The sequence below is a fragment of the Pongo pygmaeus genome, chromosome 1, assembly GCF_028885625.2.
Source record: "Pongo pygmaeus isolate AG05252 chromosome 1, NHGRI_mPonPyg2-v2.0_pri, whole genome shotgun sequence".
Classification (NCBI taxonomy): domain Eukaryota; kingdom Metazoa; phylum Chordata; class Mammalia; order Primates; family Hominidae; genus Pongo; species Pongo pygmaeus.
The window spans coordinates 96,333,136-96,354,751 of NC_072373.2; the positions used below are offsets into that span (position 1 = coordinate 96,333,136).

Consider the following 21,616-nt stretch of genomic DNA (forward strand, 5'->3'; position numbering starts at 1 on the left):
TCATACAGTATGCAACGTTTTGTGTTGGCTTCTTTTTTTTTTTTTTTTTTTGAGACAGTCTTGCTCTGTTGCCCAGACAAGCCCACAGTGGCGCAACCTCAGCTCACTGCAACCTCCACCTCCCAGGTTCAGGCAATTCTCCTGACTCAGCCTCCCGAGTAGCTGGGATTACAGGTGCCTGCCACCACACCTGGCTAATTTTTGTATTTTTAGTAGAGATGGGGTTTCACCACATTGGCCAGGCTGGTCTTCAACTCCTGACCTCGGGCGATCCACCCGCCTCAGCCTCCCAAAGTGCTGGGATTACAGGTGTGAGCCACCACGCCCAGCCTTGTGTTGGCTTCTTTAAGTTAGCATAATGTTTTTGAGGTTCATCCATGTTGCAGCATGTATCAGTACTTCTTCCTCTTTATGACTGAATAGTATTCCATTATATGGAAATACCACATTTAGTTTATAATTTCATCTCCTAATAGAAATTCACGGCTGGGCACAGTGGCTCATGCCTGTAATCCCAGGCCTCTGGGAGGCCAACGTGGGTGGATCACCTGAGGTTGGGAGTTAGAGACCAGCCTGATCAACATGGAGAAACCCCGACTCTACTAAAAATACTAAATTAGCCAGGCGTGGTTGCGCATGCCTGTAATCCCAGCTACTCAGGAGGCTGAGGCAGGAGAATCACTTGAACCCGGGAGGCGGAGGCTGCAGTGAGCCGAGATCACGCCATTGAACTCCAGCCTGGGCAACAAGAGCGAAACTCCGTCTCAAAAAAGAAAAGAAATTTGGATTGTTTTCACCTTTTGGCTATTGTGAATAGTGCTGCTATGAATATTCATTTGCAAGTATTTACCTGAATACCTGCTTTCAATTGTTTTGGCTGAGTAATTTTTTTTTTTGAAATGGAGTTTTGCTCTTGTCCCCCAGGCTGGAGTGCATATGGTGCCATCTCGGCTCACTGCAACCTCCGCCTCCCGAGTTCAAGCCATTCTCCTGCCTCAGCCTCCCGAGAAGCTGGGATTACAGGCGCCCGCCATCATGCCCAGCTAAATTTTTTTTTTTTTTGTATTTTTAGTAAAGACGGGGTTTCACCATGTTGGCCAAGCTGGTCTTGAACTCCTGACCTCAGGTGATCCTCCCGCCTTGGCCTCCCAAAGTGCTGGGATTACAGACGTGAGCCACCACACCCGGCCTAAATAATTTTTTAATGATAAATATGTAATAAGATTTGATTTTAAAGAAATAAGCATAATCCAAAGGCAGACTTTTACCTGAGGAACAAATAATTACACACGTGGAGAATGGCCAGCAGTTTTCTCGAGTACATCCCCTAACAGTAATCCTGGAAATTTTTACTCTTTTCTCTCTGGTCAGACAGGACCCCCAAAAGATGCCACTTCCTTTCCTTGTTCCCTAGGGAAGGAGCTGCCTTCGTGAGTTCTCGTGTTCTCAAGTGTTTCCCTAATTCATCCGTCATTGAGGAGGATGGTGAAGGGCTCCTGAAAGCTGGTTCCATTGCAGGTACTGCTGTATTGGAAGTCACTTCTATAGAACCTTTTGGAGTCAACCAAACAACCATAACTGGGGTCCAGGTGAGTTCATGGACTTACTAAAAAAACCAAATAAACAAAAGTCATACCCTGGCCTTAAGAAGCAGAGTTCCTTTTTTAAAAAACTAGAAATTTTCTTATCATGCCATTAAAGAAAAAAAGAAAAAGAAACGAACTAGAAACTTCTGTATCATGAGAAAACATGAACCAGAGGAAAAAAAAAAAGAGAAGAAGAAGAAGAAACTCTCTGGGAGTCAGAAATGAACCTGTAAGAGGCCAATCTTGACATGGTTATAAGCCATAAAATTAAAATGAACTTTAGAGCCCTTGTTATAAAACAGATCAGCCTGGCCGGGCACGGTGGCTTACGCCTGTAATCCCAGCACTTTGGGAGGCCGAGGCGGGAGGATCACGAGGTCAGGAGATCGAGACCAACCTGGCTAACACGGTGAAACCCCGTCTCTACTAAAAATACAAAAAATTAGCCGGGCGAGGTGGCCGGCGTCTGTAGTCCCAGCTACTCAGGAGGCTGAGGCAGGAGAATGGCGTGAACCCCGGGGGGTGGAGCCTGCAGTGAGCCAAGATCACGCCATTGCACTCCAACCTGGGCGACAGTGAGACTCCATCTCAAAAAAAAAAAAAAACCCCAAAACAGATCAGCCTAAATTTATATGATTGTCTTCCTAGCAGCTTTGGCAACAAAAGGGTTGGTATCAGAGGAGTGTAGAATGATTGCTATCAAAATGGGCTGGGCTGGGTGACTCACGCCTGTAAGCCCAGCACTTTGGAAGGCTGAGGCAGGAGAATCACTTGGGGCCAGGAGTTTGAGATCAGCCTGAGCAACATAATGAGACCCCCATCTCTACAAAAAATGAAAAAAAAAAAAAATACCCAGACTTGGTGGCACATGCCTGCAGTCCTAGCTGCTTGGGACGCTGAGGTGGAGGATCACACGAACCTAGGAGTTTGAGGCTGCAGTGTGCTGCGATTGAACTGCTGCACTGCAGCCTGGAAAACAAAGCAACAATCTGTTTCTTTTTAAAAAATTAAGGTTTGCTACAAGAATTAAAAAATTGAGAAAAGATCTCAGAGATAAGTTAGTCTTAACACGAAAAAAAATTTTAGACATTAAACATCTACTATATACTATGTTGGTCATTGTATGTATATTATCACCTTTAACTACCACAAAAGCCCTATGAGGTAGGCATTATTATCCCCATCTAACTGTTAACTGATAAGAAACCTGAGACCCAGAAAAGTTACATGAGGCTATGAAATGATAAAGCTATGATTCAAACCCGGGCTTCACTTACTGTATCGCAGCTCTCTTACAGTGTGAAAACACAATATAGATTGTGTTCCTGATAAGTAATTGATTATTTAACCATAAATATTGAGCACTCTGCATGAAATGGATGAATTGTAGTCCTTTCCTCATAAAGCTCCAGCTTCTCTTCACATTCCCACAGCTTTAAAAATTAAAAACCCGGCTGGGCACAGTGGCTCACACCAATCCCAGCACTTCGGGAGGCCGAGCCGGGTGGATCATGAGGTCAGGAGTTCAAGACCAACCTGGCCAAGATGGTGAAACCCCTGTCTCTACTAAAAATACAAAAAATTAGCTGGGCATTGTGGCGGGCACCTGTAATCTCAGCTACTCAGGAGGCTGAGGCAGAGAATTGCTTGAACCCAAGAGGCGGAGGTTGCAGTAAGCTGAGATCGCACCACTGCACTTCAGCCTGGGTGACAGGGTGAAATTCCATCTCAAAAAGAAAAAAAAAATTAAAAACCCATTTCAAGCCGGGCACAGTGGCTCACGCCTGTAATCCCAGCACTTTGGGAGGCCAAGGCAGGCAGATCACTTGAGGTCAGAAGTTTGAGACCAGCCTGGCCAACATGGTGAAACCCTGTCTCTACAAAAAATACAAAAATTAACCAGGCGTGGTGGCAGATGCCTGTAATCACAGCTACCTGGGAGGCTGAGGCAGGAGAATTGCTTGAACGCGGGAGGCAGAGGTTGCAGTGAGTCAAAATCACGCCGCTGCACTCCAGCCTGGGTGACAGAGTGAGATTCTGTCTCAAAAAAAAAAAAGAAAAGAATTTCCTATGCTGCTATGCTGTCATATTTCTTTTCATTCTGACTTAAGTCATCTCACATCAAAAGCTATTTCCTATGGAAAAGAAACATCACTCTTTATCATTGATTATAAGTCTCAGAATATGGTTGCAGCACTTCTCCAGTGCATCTTTCTCTGTACCAGTAGGTTTTGTCTCCCACAGGTAGCACCAGTGACATACCTGCGAGTGAGCAGCCAACCCAAGCTATACACAGCCCAAGGAAGGACCCTGTCAGCATTTCCCTTGGGCATGTCTCTTACCTTCACTGTTCAGTTTTATAATAGTATCGGAGAGAAATTCCACACACACAATACTCAGCTTTATCTGGCTCTGAACAGGTATGGAAGTCAAAGGAATGGTATTGACACTATGGTAGAAATCTTGCATATTAGGCTAGTATTATATAGCAGCTCCAGTAAATTCCTCTCACATTCTGAATTTGGAATTTGATCTTTCTTTTGTTAAAAAAATTTTTTTTAAGTGAGGCCAGGTGGGTGGCTCACACCTGTAATCCCAGCACTTTGGGAGGCTGAGGAGGGAGGATCACTTGGGCCCAGGAGTTCGAGACCAGCCTGGACAACATGGTGAAACCCCATCTCTACAAAAATACAAAAACTAGCTGGGTATGGTAGTGTGTGCCTGTAGTCCCAGCTACTAGGGAGGCTGAGGTGGGAGGATTGCTTGAGCCCAGGAGGCAGAGGTTGCAGTGAGCAGAGATTGCGCCACTGCACCCCAGCCTGGGTGACCAATTAAGACTGTCTTAAAAAAAAAAAAGACCAGACTTAGGCAATGGTATTAGTTGTCACTTAAGAAAAATTTCAGGATATCTTAAATCTGTCAAGTTATAATTCACTAAAAGATCCATAGGGAGCTAACTAGAGTATTATTATCAAAAGGCTTTACTGGAAAAAAAAAAAGCCTTCCTGGGAACTATACATATGAAGGTAATAGACTGATCCTTGGCCCATACTTACTTACTCTTTATTGTGGAATTCCTTCTGAACTTCTGAGCTGTTGAATATAAAATGTGGTAGGGTGTTCCCCAGAACTATTTTCTAACTATTGTCTCTTTTTAAAGATTTCTACCTTTAATGTCTACTTGCAGAGATGACTTGCTGCTTATTGGACCAGGGAATAAGAATTATACTTACATGGCCCAGGCTGTGAACAGAGGGCTGACACTTGTGGGGCTTTGGGACCGGAGACATCCAGGCATGGCAGATTATATTCCTGTTGCTGTAGAGCACGCCATTGAGCCAGACACCAAGCTTACCTTTGTTGGAGACATCATCTGCTTCAGTACTCAGCTTGTCAGCCAGCATGGTATGTATACATCCCCTTTCTCAACCTTACAACTGATAGTTGTGGGGATTAAAAAGCAGTTATTTAAAAAAAAAAAAAAAAGCAGTTATTAATCCCTTGGACTGGTGTAGTGGTTTATACCCATAATCTCAGCCCTTTGGGAGGCTAAGCTGGAGAGGTCACTTAAGGCCAGAAGTTCAAGAAAGCAATTAATCCCCTAGAATATTTTTTTCCAAATTATCTAAAATCTGAGGGACTCTCTGAGAAAGAAAACAATTTTGAGTATTTTATTATTTGTAATGTTACTGATAATTTTTAGCTTAATGCCTGTTTCACTCAATAGCCAGCCAATTAGAAGCCAGCCAGTAATATTTATCAAGAGTCTATTGGATACATAGCTCTATTTTATATTATGCAGATAGTGCAGGGTACTGTGTCTTCTGCTCCATTCCCAGCTCTTGAAGGAGGGTAATTACTATATTGAAGGACAGTAAAGGATAAAAGGAAGGAAAGGGCAATAAGTCTTTAGTTCTAAGAACTAGTTATGTGTATGCTATTTTGTGAGGCACATTTGAAGGCCTAAGTCCTAACATATCATCATTGTAATAAGGTTTTTTCTTTTACCTGGATAAACTATACTTTTTTTTTTTTTTAGAGACAGTCTCACTCTGTCATTCAGGCTGGAGTGCAGTGGCGTGATCTCGGCTCACTGCAATCTCTGACTCCTGGGTTCAAGTGAGTCTCCTGCCTTAGCCTCCCGAGTAGCTGGGACTACAGGCACACAACACCACGCCTGGCTAATTTTTGTATTTTTTATACAAGGGGTTGGCCCCTGGCCAACTATACTCTTGAAAACAAAGCATTTCTGTCCTAAGTACTGAGTTAAAAATAAAATCATAAGCCAGGTGCGGTGGCCCATGCCTGTAATCCCAGCACTTTGGGAGGCTGAGGTGGCGGGATCACGAGGTCAAGAGATCGAGACCATCCTGGCCAACATGGTGAAACCCCATCTCTACTAAAAATACAGAAATTAGCTGGGCATGGTGGCACACGCCTCTAGTCCCAGCTACTCGGGAGGCTGAGGCAGGAGAATCGCTTGAACCTGGGAGTTGGAGGTTGCAGTGAGCCGAGATCGTGCCACTGCACTCCAGCCTGGCAACAGAGTGAGACTCCATTTCAAAATAAATAAATAAATAAAATAAAATCATAGAAAACATTTGGGAGGCCGAGGCAGGCAGACCACCTGAAGTCAGGAGTTCAAGACCAGCCTGGCTAACATGGTGAAATCCTGTTTCTATTAAAAATACAAAAATTAAGGCCGGGTGTAGTGGCTCACACCTGTAACCCCAGCACTTTGGGAGGCCGAAGCAGGCGGATCACAAGGTCAGGAGTTCAAGACCATCCTGGCCAGCATGGTGAAACCCCGTCTCTACTAAAAATACAAAAATTAGCCGGGCATGGTGGCACGTGCCTGTAGTCCCAGCTACTTGGGAGGCTGAGGCAGGAGAATTGCTTGAACCCAGGAGGCAGAGGTTGCAGTGAGCCAAGATCATGCCACTGCACTCCAGCCTGGGTGATGGAGCGAGACTCTGTCTCAAAAATAATAATAATAATAATTAATAATTAAATTATCCCGGTGTGGTGGCATATCCCTTTGGTCCCAACTATTGGGAGGCTGAGGTGGGAAGATTGCATGAGCCCAGGAGATCAAGGCTGCAGTAAGCTATGATTGCGCTACTGCACTCCAGCCTGGATGACAGGCTGTGTCTCAAAAAAAAACAAAAGGAAATCAGTGTTTGGTTAGAAAATGAGTGTGAATTCTTTGGGTTTCCAAATATCATATCCCAAAGTAGTGTACACTGCCTGGATGTATACATCCAAGTAAGACCTGCTTGTAGTAATGTATGGCTTTGGCTTTGCAGCCTCTTCTGGTAACTATAGATATATATGTTTAGGTAAAGTGATGTAAATGTTGGACCTGGCTTTAACATGAATACGTATTTTTTGGACCTTGATACAAAGGGGCTCTATACAGCTGAATCCCCCAATGCTATAACAGCTGACTTGCAAACAACCACTACCAACATGCAATCCAGGACCAATGAGCTAAACCTAAGGTTGGCAATGAGAGTTACAATCCCCTGATTTGTCAATAAATCCCTTGTCAATGAAGCAGAGTATTTTTTACCCTCTCTTTGTTTGTTTGTTTGTTTGAGACAGAGTTTCACTCTTATCACCCAGGCTGGAGTGCAATGGTGTGATCTCGGCTCACTTCAACCTCTGCCTTCTGGGTTCAAGTGGTTCTACTGCCTCACCCTCTCAAGTAGCTGGAACTAGAGGCATGCGCCACCACGCCTGGCTAATTTTTGTATTTTTAGTAGGATGGGATTTCACCATGTTGGTCAGGCTCGTCTCGAACTCCTGACCTCAGGTGATCCTCCAGCCTCGGCCTCCCAAAGTGCTGGGATTACAGACATGAGCCACCATGCCCGGCCTATTTTTAACTCTTTTTAGCTAGATTTTTGACAGGATTGTCCCATAGTCTTCCAATCTGGAATTTTGGGAGGCTTCATCACATAATGAAGGAAAGAGCCATATGCCAGGATCAGTAATCCTACAGGCTAAGTACAAACTCTAACCCAGTTTTTGGCATTCCTCGGCCATCTTTAGACTTAAGCCAAAATAAACAAATCCTTTCTCTTGCCAGTAGTCACTTTTTTGCAGTCTTCTTGCTGTCATCAATCAGTAGCTCAAAGTAAATTTGTCCTTAGCAGCTTCTAAACAGAATTTATTCAGAAAGTTATCCCTGTATGTAAAAAGAGCTTTTCTTTTTCCTAAGGAGAACAGTTACATTCTCCAACTACATAGCCCTTCTTATGATTCTTTATTTTGCTGGCATGATATATGAAGAGGAACCTGACACTGAGAAAACAGTTATCTTCAAAGCTGGCTGTTTCTCCTGGGAAGAGATATCTGCATGCTTGAAAAATTTACTGATTTGGAGTATGAATAAGTCTACAGTGATTTATATCAAAGGCTTCAGCCAAGTGTTTTCTCTTGTCTTTTCCTAGGTGAACCTGGGATGTGGATGATTTCTGCCGACAATATTCTACAGACAGACATTGTCACTGGAGTAGGAGTGGCCAGGAGTCCGGGGACTGCAATGATTTTTCATGACATCCCAGGAGTAGTGAAAACATATCGAGAGGTAAACATAACTGTACCAGAGTTTAAGAGACTAGGGTGACTATTGCCACATATGAGGATATGCATAGAGAAAATACATCCTAGGAAAGGAAATACACTCATAAAACAGATATAAAGCCAGCCAGCGAACTTTATTGGAACACAAAGCTAAACAGTGCTTAGGATTCTTAACCAGCAGAATGATTACCTGTGTTTTAAGAGATCACTGTGGGTACTGGTTGGCACTAGAGAGTAGACACCAGGGTAGAAGGTGAAAGATCATTTGGGAGTCTACTGTGGTAATCCAGGTGACATATGTTGGCAGATCAGGGTGGTGACAGAGGAGGTGATAAGAAGTTGATCAGATTCTAGGTATATTTTATAGGTAGAGCCAATAGAATTTCCTCACAGATTATATCTAGAACATAAGAAAATCCAGAATGATTCAGGTTTTTGGTTGAACAGCTGAAAGGACAGCACTACCGTCAACTGAAATGGGGAAGACTGTAGGTGGAACAGTTTTGGAGGGAAAAACAGTCAGCTTTGGATATGTAAAATTGGATATGTCTATTAAATGTCAACTGGATATGTTGATGTTGCTGGATATAAAAGTCTGGGAGTCATTGGAATAGAGATATTTAAGGCCATTAGATACCAAAAGAATGAATGTAAAATAGAAAAAAGGCCAGGCGCAGTGGCTCACATCTGTAATTCCAGCACTTTGGGAAGCCAAAGTGGGAGGATCACCTGAGGTCAGGAGTTCGAGACCAGCCTGGCCAACATGGTGAAACCCCACCACTACTAAAAATACAAAAATTAGCCGGGCCTGGTGGCTCACATCTGTAGTCCCAGCTACTCGGGAGGCCGAAGCACGAGAATCTCTTGAACCTGGGAGGTGGAGGTTGCAGTGAGCTGACATCAAGCCACTGTACTCCAGCCTGGGCAACAGAGTGAGAGTCGCTCTCAAAAAAAAAAAAAAAAAGAAAAAGAAAAAAGATCTAAGTACTAAGTTCTGGGAGCACTTCAATCTTAAGAGTTCTGATTGCCTTTTGATTAGTGGCAAATGGAAAAAGAAAGAAACAAAAGGGAAAAAGGGAGCTCTGAGAGAAGAACCAATAAGAAAGACTTATAAGAAACAACCGGGCTTAGCGCCGTGGCTCACGCCTCTAATCCCAGCACCTTGGGAAGCCAAGGCAGGCGGATCACAAGGTCAGAAGTTCGAGACCCAGCCTGACCAACATGGTGAAACCCCATCTCTACTAAAAATACAAAAATTAGCTGGGCATGGTGGCACAAACCTGTAATCCCAGCTACTCGGGAGGCTGAGGTAGGAGAATCGCTTGAACCCAGGAGGCGGAGGTTGCAGTGAGCCGAGATCATGCCACTGCACTCCAGCCGGGGCAACAGAGTGAGACTCTGTCTCAAAAAAAAAGAAACAACCAGTGAAATGGGAGGAAAATCTAGAGATATGGGTATCCTGGAAGGCAAATGAAGAAAGTATTTCAAGGAAAGAGGGAGTGATCAACCATCATTACTATTAATGGGTTAAGCTGAAAATTGAGAAATGACTGATGGTTTTTGCAGTATGGAGACTGGTGCAAGTGACTTTGTTGAGTAGCTTCAGCAAAGTGACCTGAGCCCCCTTTTGTTGTTGTTGTTGTTGTTGTGGTTGTTGTTGGAGATAGAATCTTGCTCTGTCGCCCAGGCTGGAGAGCAATGGTTTAATTTTGGCTCACTGCAACATCTGCCTCCCGAGTTCAAGCAATTCTCATGCCTCAGCCTCCTGAGTAGCTGGGATTACAGGTACGTGCCACTACCCCCGGCTAATTTTTGTATTTTTAGTAGAGACAGGGTTTCACCATGTTGGCCAGGATGGTCTCGTACTGGCCTCGTATGATCTGCTCGCCTCGGCCTCCCAAATTGCTGGGATTATAGGCATGAGCTGCCACTGCACCCAGGCTTTATTTTTTTATTTTATTTTTTTTTGAGATGGAGTATCGCCCTGTTGCCCAGGCTGAAATGCAGTGGTGTGATCTCAGCTCACTGCAACCTCTGCTTCCTGGGCTCAAGCTATCCTCCCACTGCAGCCTCCCTAGTAGCTGGGACTACAGGTGCATGCCGCCATGCCCAGCTAATTTTTTTGTTTTGTTTTGTATTTTTGATAGAGATGGCATTTCACCATGTTGCCCAGGCTGGTCTCGAACTCCTGAGCTCAATTGACAGGCCTGCCTCGGCCTCCCAAAGTGCTAGGATTACAGGCGTGAGCCACTGCACCCAGACAGAGTGACTTGAATGAATGTTTGATTGGAGAATTGGAGAAAAGGACTTGGAGACAGTGAATATAGAAAGCTCTTTTAAGGAGTTGGGGTTAAGAGTTTGTTTTGTGGATTTTTTTTTTTTTTAATGAGAGAAATAGTGGATTGGGAATGATTCAGTGGAAACAAAATTTGATGTAAGTCAGAGGATTGCTGGAGGGAGTAATATTCTTGAGTAGGTGAGATAGGTAAACAAGTAAAGGGATTTTTTTTAATGAAATATTTTCTATTCCCTTCTTAAATATATGTAATGTCTCCTTCCTCTTTGCCCAAAGCACTTCTTTGTTCCTCTTTTTTCATTCCTCAAACATGGTAGCTATAACTTTTTGTGTATCTACTATGGGCTTGGCACTTCTCATCTTTTTTTTTTTTTTTTTAAGAGACAGTGTCTCACTGTTGCCCAGGCTGGAATACAATGACGCAATCATGGCTCACTGCAGCCTCAAACTCCTGGGTTCAAGCCATCCTCCTGCCTCAGCCTCCAAAGTAGCAGGACCACAAGTGTGTGCCAGCATACCTGGCTAATTATTTTTATTTTTTTGCAGACACAGGGTCTCGCTATGTTGTCCAGGCTGGTCTCAAACTCCTGGATTCAGGTGATCTTTCTGCCTCAGCTTCCCAAAGTGCTGGGATTATAGGCATAAGCCACTGTGCCTGGCCATCTATTTTTTTTAATTTATTTTAATTAATTAATTTATTTATTTTTTGAGACAGGGTCTTGCTGTGTCACCCAGGCTGGAGTGCAGTGGTGCGATCTCAGATCACTGCAGCCTCCACCTCCTAGGCTCAAGTGATCCTCCCACCTCAGTCTCCCGAGTAGCTGGGACCACAGGTGCACACCACCACACTCGGCTAATTTTGTGGGGGGGGGGTGTGTGTGTGTGTGTGTGTTTTGAGACAGAGTCTCACTCTGTCACCCAAGCTGGAATGTAGTGGCTGAATCTCAGCTCACTGCAACCTTTGCCTCCTGGATTCAAGCAATTCTCCTACCTCAGCCTCCCAAGTAGCTGGGATTACAGGCACCTGCCACCACACCCAGCTAATTTTTGTATTTTAGTAGTGACAGGGTTTCACCATGTTGGCCAGGCTTGTCTCAAACTCCTGACCTCAAATGAGCTGCCCACCTCAGCCTCCCAAAGTGCTGAGATTACAGGCATGAGACACTGTGCCCAGCCAATTTTTTGCATTTTTGGATAGATGGGGTTTCACCCTGTTGCCCAGGCTGATCTCGAACTCCTGGGCTCAAGTGTTTTACCTGCCTCAGCCTCCTGAAGTGCTGGGATTACAGGTGTGTGCCACCACATCTAACCCAGTCTTTTTTTTTTTTAACATCCAGTACACCTATCACTTTTAATTGTATCACTTTTAACTCTGCAAAATAAATATGTGGGGCATGGAGGGAGGGAAAGCATCAGGAAGAATAACTAATGGATGCTGGGCTTAATACCTGGGTGACAGGTTGATCTATGCAGCAAACCACCATGGCACACATTAACCTATGTAACAAACCTGCACATCCTGCACATGTACCCTGGAACTTAAAATAAAAGTTAAAGAAAAAAAGTATTTTCCCAACTTTGTTTTATTTATTTATTTATTTATTTATTTTTATAACAGAATCTCACTCTGTTGCCCAGGCTGGATGCAGTGGCACAATCTCTGGTAACTGCAACCTCCACCTTCCAGGTTCAAGCAATTCTCGTGCCTCAGCCTCCCAAGTAGCTAGGACTACAGGTGTGTGCCATCACACCCAGCTAATTTTTGTATTTTTAGTAGAGACAGGGTTTTGCCATGTTGGCCAGCTGGTGTCAAACTCCTGGCCTCAAATGATCTGCCTGCCTCAGTCTCCCAAAGTGCTGGGATTACAGATGTGAGTCACTGCACCCGGCCCCAACTTTATAGATGAGTAAGTTACTCAATATGTGTGCACATGGTATCTGGTGCCTTCTTTTAAGGAGCTCATAGTCTAGTGGTGACATAAACAATTACATACATGGCACAAATAATTACAATAGGCAAATAAAAGTACATGTTGTGTTTGAAGACTAATGAATAAATCAGGGTAACTTCAATACAAAATTAATAAGGGTAGAGAGGGAAAATTTAGATAACATCCAAAAAGAACTTGTATCATAAGCAGATAAGAGGTTCAAGGACAGAGGTAGCATGAAAAGAGTACTAGAAAAAGAGACTGAGAAGGGATTAAGAACCAGAAAAGCAAAGAGAAACAGTGTCATAGAAGGCAAAGGAGGAAATAGTTGTGGTGTTAGATGCTACAGGGAAGTCAAAAGGTCACTCCTATTCTAATTTGGGTACTTCATAGAATCCTCATTTAATTATTCACTAATTAGCAGATACTCATTAAAGCCTATTAAGTGTCAGGCATTGTGCTGGCCTCCAGAAATACAAATATGAAAAAGACAAAACTCCTTTCTTTATTAAGCTATTAATGTAACTAACTTGGTTTTAAGGTTCTTGAATTTAAAAAACGTGTGGTAATACTAAGGAGAATGTAGAGTATATTGCATTTAAATTTAAAATATTAAGGGCTGGGCATGGTGGCTCACACCTGTAATCCCAGCACTTTTAGAGGCCGAGGTCAGTGGATCACTTGAGGTCAGGAGTTCGAGACCAGCCTGGCCAACATGGTGAAATCCCGTCTCTACTAAAGATACAAAAATTAGCCAGGTGTGGTGGCACGTGCCTGTAATCCCAGCTACTTGGGAGGCTGAAGCAGGAGAACTGCTGGAACCCGGGAGGCAGAGGCTGCAGTGAGCCGAAATTGCACCAGTGCACTGTAGCCTGGGTGACAGAGCAAGACTCCATCTCAAAACAAACAAACAAACAAAAAAAACTTACAATATAAGGCAGAATAGTACAAGTATTCTTGAGAAAAAACAATGTACTTTGAAGTTTCAGAAAAGATTGAGATTATATGCAACTGGAGACAAAGAGAAAATGTCCTAAAGAAAGTTGCAGTTGTTTTAGGTTTTTTTGTGTGTGTTTTTTTGCTTTTCTTTGTTTGTTTGTTTTGTTTTGTTTTTTTGAGATGGAGTCTCACTCTGTCGCCCAGGCTGGAGTGCAATGGCACAATCTCAGCTCACTGCAGACTCCACCTCCTGAGTTCAAGCGATTCTCCTGCCTCAGCCTCCCTGGTAGCTGGGATTACAGGCACGCTCCAACATGCCTGGCTAATTTTTGTATTTTTAGTAGAGGTGGGGTTTCGCCATGCTGGCCAGGCTGGTCTCAAACTCCTGACCTCAAGTGATCCACCCGCCTCAGCCTCCCAGAGTGCTGGGATTACAGGCGTGAGCCACCGCACCTGGCCTCAAAGGCATTTTAATAGGGAGTCATACAAAGGGAAGATATGTCTGAAGGAATAATTGGACCCAGGACTTCCTTCTAGAAAAAATGTTAGTTTGGGCTGGGCAGGGTAGTTTATGCCTGTAATCTCAGCACTTTGGGAGGCCAAGGTGGAAGGATGGCTTGTGGCCAGGAGTTCGAGACCACCTGGCGCAACATAGTGAGACCCCGTCTTTTTTTTTTTTTTCAGAGTCTTGCTCTGAGCCACTGCGCCTGGCCGAGACCCTGTCTTTTTTTTTTTTTGATTCAGAGTTTCACTCTTGTTGCCCAGGCTGGAGTGTAATGGCGCAGTCTTGGCTCACTGCAACCTCTGCCTCCCAGGTTCAAACAATTCTCCTGCCTCAGCCTCCCAAGTAGCTGGGATTACAGGCATGCACCACCAAGCCCGGCTAATTTTGTGTTTTTTTTAGTAGAGGCGGGGTTTCTCCATGTTGGTCAGGCCAGTCTGGAACTCCTGACCTCAGGTGATCCACCCACCTCGGCCTCCCAGTGCTGGGATAACAGACGTGAGCCACCGCGCCCGGCCGACCCCATCTTTTGTTGGTTAGGCATGGTGACACATACGTGTAGTCCCAGCTTCTCTAGAGGCTGAGGCAGGAGGATTGCTTGAGCCTAGGAATTTGAGGCTTCAGTCGGCCATGATCATGCCACTGTACTCCAGCCTGGGTGACAGAGCAAGACCCTGATTCAAAAAAAAAAAAAGTTATTTTGTCTTCAAAGGTAAACAGATTTTGTTGTTCTCAAATATGTGGTCATGAGATGGAATTTGTACTTGTGTGAAACAGATACTCTTGGTTAAATAAGTTATGAGGGGTGGATCTGGAAGGAATCGGATTCTCTAGGAACTTAGGTGCAGATTTTCCTTTGATTTGCTGACAGGTGGTGGTCAATGCATCATCAAGATTAATGCTCAGTTATGACCTCAAGACTTATCTCACCAATACCCTCAATTCAACTGTATTCAAGCTCTTCATCACCACTGGCAGAAATGGTGTCAATCTTAAAGGTCAGGAATCTCTTCATGGTTTCAGTGATTGTTCCTATCTTTCTCATTTTTCCTCAATTCATTTATCCCTTTGGATTAGTAATCCAGATTTTCTTTTTATTTCAAAACTGACTCCATCTTGACAAATAAATCACAGAGCTCTATGAGACCTCAGAAATTATGACTAGACTAAGGTTTTAAAATAGGCTCATCCTAGTCACTATTGTCTTTCTAGTTTTAAAAATACAAATTTTAGGCCAGGCGCAGTGGCTCACACCTGTAATCCCAGCACTTTGGGAGGCCAAGGCAGGCAGATCACCTGAGGTCGGGAGTTCAAGACCAGCCTGACCAACATGGTGAAACCCCGTCTCTACTAAAAATACAAAAACTAGCTGGGTATGGTGGCGTGTGCCTGTAATCCCAGCTACTTGGAGGCTGAGGCAAGATAATTGCTTGAACCCGGGAAGCGGAGGTTAGAGTAAGCCGAGATTGCACCACTGGACTCCAGCCTGGGCGACAGAGTGAGATTCCATCTCAAAAAAAAAAAAAAAAAAAAAAAAAAAAAAAAAAACTTAATATAATTTTAGGACTCTGGAGTGGTGGCTCATGCCTGTAATCCCAATTATTTAGGAGGCTGTGGTGGGAGGATCGCTTGAGGCAAAGAGTTTGAGACCAGCCTGGGCAACAAAGCAAGACCCCATCTCTCAAAAAAAAAAAAAAAAATAGAGACGGCTGGGCGCGGTGGCTCACACCTGTAATCCCAGCACTTTGGGAAGCCTAGGCGGGTGGATCATGAGGTCAGGAGTTCGAGACCAGCCTGGCTAAGATGATGAAACCCCGTCTCTACTAAAAATACAAAAATTAGCCGGGTACAGTGGCGGGAGCCTGTAATCCCAGCTACTCGGGAGGCTGAGGCAGGAGAATTGCTTGAACCCGGGAGACAGAGTTTGCAGTGAGCTGAGATTGTGCCACTGCACTCTAGCCTGGGCGACAGAGCAAGACTCCATCTCAAAAAAAAAAAAATCCAGCCACCGTGCCTGGCCAACAGACTGACGTTTTATTCCCCAGAATCTTTCTAAAATCACTACTTATTTTACTGAGAAACCTCATGCATCAGTCCCTTTGATTTTGCTGAAGATTTTTCAAGAAGAATGCCACTCATTGCAGCTGACCCAATGATAACAACAGTCCACTTCTTGCTGTCTATATGATTCCTCTTAAGGCACCACTTGTGATGAAGTTCTAGGGATTTGGGGCTTGAATTATATTGTAATTGTATTACAACATTGTATATGAAAAACAAATTCTCCTAGACCTAAAAGCTACCTCCCAACTGTACTGCTTTATTTTTATTTATTTATTTATTTATTTGAGACAGAGTTTCACTCTTGTTGCCAAGGCTGGAGTGCAATGGTGCAATCTCGGCTCACTGCAACTTCTGCCTCCTGAGTTCAAGCAATTCTCCTGCCTCGGCCTCCCGAGTAGCTGGGATCACAGGCATGCGCCACTACCCCCCAGCTAATTTTGTATTTTTAGTAGAGATGGGGTTTCTCCATGTTGGTCAAGCTGGTCTTGAACTCCCGACCTCAGGTGATCCTCCTGCCTTGGCCTCCCAAAGTGCTGGGATTACAGCTGTGAGCCACCGCGCCTGGCCTATTTTTAATAGATTTCTAACTTCCCTGTAATCTATCTTACTCCCACTGATGCCAGGAGTGGTGGGAGGCACCTGTAATCCCAACTACTGGGGAGACTGAGGCAGGGAGAATTGCCTGAACCGGCAGATGGAAGTTGCAATGAGCCAAAATCACACCACTGCATTCCAGACTGGGCGACAGAGCAAGACTTCATCTCAAAGATTTTTCAAAAAAAATCTTTGAAAAAAGACACCACCTATGTATGACATTGATAATGGAAGCCCCACTGTAGTCATTCACAAATTAGAATGCGAGGGTCTCACACTATTCTTTCACCTTGATTGAAGCAGAGGTGGGCAAACCAGCCATAACTGACCCTCTTTCTTGCTTATGTTTTTTTATGCTCCAAAATTGCCTCCATATAATGGTCTGTCTTTTTACAAATTCTTGTTAGTGACAAAGCTATTTACCTCTTTTCTGCTTTTCAGGATTCTGTACTCCAAACCAGGCCTTGGCCATTACAAAAGTACTTCTTCCAGCGACCCTCATGCTGTGCCATGTACAGTTCAGTAATACTTTGCTAGACATTCCAGCAAGTAAAGTCTTTCACGTCCATTCAGATTTCAGTATGGAGAAAGGTAGGTTACACCAGTTGAATCTGGTTTCCCCATTCTGTTTATCTATTTGTATAATTGTCCCATTCTTATTGGATTGCATTTATATCTGTAGTTTCATCTGATATATAACTGTGGAATCTTTGTCAGGCAACATTTTTGTTCAACCCATTCAACTCTCTCTTTTTTTTTTTTTTTTTTTTTTTTTTTAGACAGGGTCTTGCTGTGTTGCCTAAGGCTGGAGTGAAATGGTGTGATCATAGCTCACTGTAACCTTAAACTCCTAGACTCAAGCAATCCCCCTGCCTCAGCCTCCTGAGTAGCTAGGACTACAGGCACATGCCATCAGGCCTTTTTTTTTTTTTTTTTTAAGAGCGACAGGATCTTCCTATATTGCCCAGGCTGGTCTCAAACTCCTGGCCTCAAGCAATCCTCCTGCCTCAGCCTCCCAAAGTGCTGGAATTACAGGTGTTAAGCCACTGCCCCCAGCCCTATTCAAATAAGTTTTAACACATGCCTCCTAGAATACCCTGTGCTTTTCTATTATAATTTACTATTTTCTTGTTAGTCCCCATTAACTCTGTGAGGCTCTGCATTGTCTCATTTATCTTTCATTCCCAGCATGTAGCACACTGTTTGGATGTTTTGTTGAATTGAAAGATATTCCAAATAAAAGAATAGGATTAACAAGTGGAAAGTGGAAATAGGCATGATGTTAGGACGACTTTATGTAAATCAGCTAATCTAAAAATGAAAGGATTCATATCAAATGTAAGGTATAGGGGCCAGGCGCAGTGGCTCACACCTGTAATCCCAGTACTTTGGGAGGCCGAGGCAGGCGGATCACCTGAGGTCAGGGCTTCGGAGACCAGCCTGGCCAACATGATGAAACCCCATCTCTACTAAAAATACAAAAATTAGCCAGGCGTGGTGGGAGGCACCTGTAATCCCAACTATTGGGGAGACTGAGGCAGGGAGAATTGCCTGAACCAGGAGATGGAAGTTGCAATGAGCCAAAATCACACCACTGCGCTCCAGACTGGGCGACAGAGCAAGACTTCATCTCAAAAAAAAAAAAAAAAAAAAAAATGTAAGGTATAAATAAGGTAGTGCTTCATCATGAAACAACCTCTAATGCTAGATCAGACAGTCTGAATGGTTTGGGTCATGAGCAACCACTGAAGGAAGGTTCATTCAGCAAACTGTTTATAATACCTGATAGCAGGAGAAGATGTGGCGTTACAAAGAAAAGTAAAGTAATTTTTGGTTTGTTTGTTTTTTTGTTTTGTTTTGTTTTTGAGACAGAGCCTTACTCTGTCTCCCAGACTGGAGTGCAGTGGCACGATCTCAGCTCACTACACCTCTGCCTCCCGGTTACAAGCTATTCTCCTGCCTCAGCCTCCTGAGTAGCTGGGATTACAGGCGTGTGTCACCACGCCCAGATAATTTTTGTATTTTTAATAGAGATGGGGGTTTCACAATGTTGGTCAGGCTGGTCTCGAACTCCTGACCTCGTGATCCACCCGCCTCAGCATCCCAAAGTGTTGGGATTACAGGCGTGAGCCACCATGCCCAGCCATTTTTGTTTCTTTATTTTGTTTGCTTGTTTGTTTGTTTGTGTAGGGACAGGGTTTCCCTATGTTGCTCAGGCTGGTCTCAAACTCTTAGCCTCAAGTGATCCACCTCGGCCTCCCAAAGTGCTGGGATTATAGGCATGAACCACCATGTCCAGCCTAAAGCTTTTAACTTTTAGTGTTACCCTACTAGGTGATGAGTTACAGGGTAGACACATATATGTTTGTGACTTCAATTTATTGATGAAAAAATAAATCAGGCCGGGTGCAGTGGCTCACACTCGTAATCCCAGCACTTTGGGAGGCTGTGGCGGACAAATCACTTGAGGTCAGGAGTTTGAGACCAGCCTGGCCAACATGGTGAAACCCCATCTCTGCTAAAAACACAAAAATTAGCCAGGCATGGTGGCAGGCACCTGTATCCCCAGCTACTCGGGAGGCTAAGGCAGGAGAATCACTTGAATCCAGGAGGCAGAGGTTACAGTGAGCCGAGATCGTGCCACTGCACTCCAGCCTAGGCAACAGAGCAAGACTCCGTCTCAAAAATAAATAAATAAGGCCGGGCGCGGTGGCTCATGCCTGTAGTCCCAGCACTTTGGGAGGCCGAGGCAGGCGGATCATGAGGTCAGGAGACCGAGACCATCCTGGCTAACACAGCGAAACCCCGTCTCCACTAAAAAAATACAAAAAATTAGCCTAGCGTGTTGGCAGGCGCCTGTAGTCCCAGCTACTCAGGAGGCTCAGGCAGGAGAATGGTGTGAACCCAGGAGGTGAAGCTTGCAGTGAGCCGAAATCGCGCCACTGCACTCCAGCCTGGGCAACAGAGTGAGACTCTGTTTCAATAAATAAATAAATAAATTGAAAAAATATATAGGCCGGGCGCGATGACTCACGCCTGTAATCCCAGCACTTTGGGAGGCTGAGGCGGGTGGATCACCTGAGGTCGAGAGTTCACGACCAGCCTCACCAACATGGAGAAACCTGGCCTCTACTAAAAATACAAAATTAGCCAGGCGTGGTGGCACATGCCTGTAATCCCAGCTACTACAGAGGCTGAGGCAGGAGAATCACTTGAACCCAGGAAGTGGAGGTTGCGGTGAGCCAAGATGGCACCATTGCACTCCAACCTGGGCAACAAGAGCGAAAATCTGTCTCAAAAAATATATATATATAGGCCTGGCACAGTAGCTAATGCCTGTAATCCAGCATTTTGGGAGGCCGAGGCAGGCAGATCACTTGAGGTCGGGAGTTTTGAGACAAGCCTGGCTAACATGGTGAAACTCTGTCTCTACTAAAAATACAAAAATTAGCCGGGCATGGTGGCGGGCACCTGTAATCCCAGCTATTGCTGCAGGAGAATCACTTGAAATAGGAGGTTATAGTGAGCCAAGATCGCGCCACTGCACTCCAGCCTGGGCGAAAGAGCGAAACTCCATCTCAAAAAAAAAAAAAAAATATATATATATATATATATATACATATATACATATATATACATATACACATATATGTATACACACACACGTATATGTGTATATATGTATATGTGTATATATGTGTGTGTGTATGTATGTGTATATATGTGTGTGTATGTATTCGTGTGTGTATGTATGTGTGTATATATATATATATATATATATATAAAAAATATATGGCATGGTAAGAAAGCAGAAAGAGGCCAGGCACAGTGGCTTACGCCTGTAATCCCGGTAGTTTGGGAGGCCGAGGCAGGCAGATCACCCAAGGTCAGGAGTTCGAGACCAGCCTGGCCAACATGGTGAAACCCCATCTCTACTAAAAAATACAAAAATTAGCCGGGCGTGGTGGCACATGCCTGTAGTCCCAGCTACTCGGGAGGGCTGAGGCAGGAGAATTGCTTGAACCCAGGAGGCGGAGGTTGCAATGAGCCAAGATTGCACCACTTCACTCCAGCCTGGGCGGTAAGAGTCAGATTCCATCTCAGAAAAATAAATAAATAAATAAAAATAAAGCAGAAAGGAGGAGTATCTACATGAAACCTAGAGGCAAAAATAAGTAAGGTTTTACAGAGGGAATGACCTTTAGAAGTATGACTAAGAGTGAACTAGATGTGAAGAGAACAGGACATTCCAGGCAATATAGGGCCCTAGAGAAGTTTGTTTTAGTTTTGGTTTAGTTTTTTTTTTTTTTCCAAAAATAAGATGAAATCACTTGGACCCAGGAGGTTGAGGTTGCAGTGAGCCATGATAATGCCACTACACCCTAGCCTTGGTGACAGAGCAAGACTCTGTCTAAATAAATAAATAAAATAAAATAAAAATGAAGGCAGTTTTTGGCCAGGTGCGGTGGCTCACGCCTGTAATCCCAACACTTTGGGAGGCTGAGGCAGGCGGATCACCTGAGGTTGGGAGTTCAAGACCAGCATAATCAACATGGCGAAACCCCATCTCTACTAAAAATACAAAATTAGGGCGGGGCACAGTGGCTCATGCCTGTAATCCCAGCACTTTGGGAGACTGAGGTGGGCAGATTACCTGAGGTCGGGAGTTCGAGACCAGCCTTACCAACGTGGAGAAACCCGTCTCTACTAAAAATACAAAATTAGCCAGGTGTGGTGGCGCATGCCTGTAATCCCAGCCACTCAGGAGGCTCAGGCAGGAGAATCGCTTGAACCCGGGAGGCGGAGATTGCAGTGAGCCGAGATCACACCATTGCACTCCAGCCTGGGCAACAAGAGCAAAACTGTCTCAAAAAAAAAAGAAAAAAAAAATACAAAAATACAAAATTAGCCAGACGTGGTGGTGCATGCCTGTAATCCCAGCTACTCTGGAGGCTGAGGCAGGAGAATCACTTGAACCCGGGAGGCAGAGGTTGCGGTGAGCTGAAATCGCACCATTGCACTCCAGCCTAGGCAACAGGAGCAAAACTCCGTCTCAAAAAACAAACAAACAAACACTAGGCGCGGTGGCTCACGCCTGTAATCCAAGCACTTTGGG

The 21,616-nt window shown here is 44.3% G+C and overlaps 1 protein-coding gene across 2 annotated transcripts in view; it reads left to right on the forward strand.

Annotated features, from left to right (window-relative positions):
- NUP210L (nucleoporin 210 like) overlaps positions 1-21,616 on the forward strand; it is a 163,136-nt gene that overhangs the window by 128,721 nt on the left and 12,799 nt on the right. For both annotated transcript variants that reach the window (XM_054461107.1, XM_054461097.1), the window contains exons 30-35: positions 1,415-1,589; positions 3,831-4,006; positions 4,774-4,991; positions 8,042-8,178; positions 14,714-14,840; positions 16,942-17,091. In XM_054461107.1, the coding sequence (XP_054317082.1) occupies positions 1,415-1,589; positions 3,831-4,006; positions 4,774-4,991; positions 8,042-8,178; positions 14,714-14,840; positions 16,942-17,091 (983 nt within the window). The remainder of the gene's footprint in view (positions 1-1,414; positions 1,590-3,830; positions 4,007-4,773; positions 4,992-8,041; positions 8,179-14,713; positions 14,841-16,941; positions 17,092-21,616) is intronic.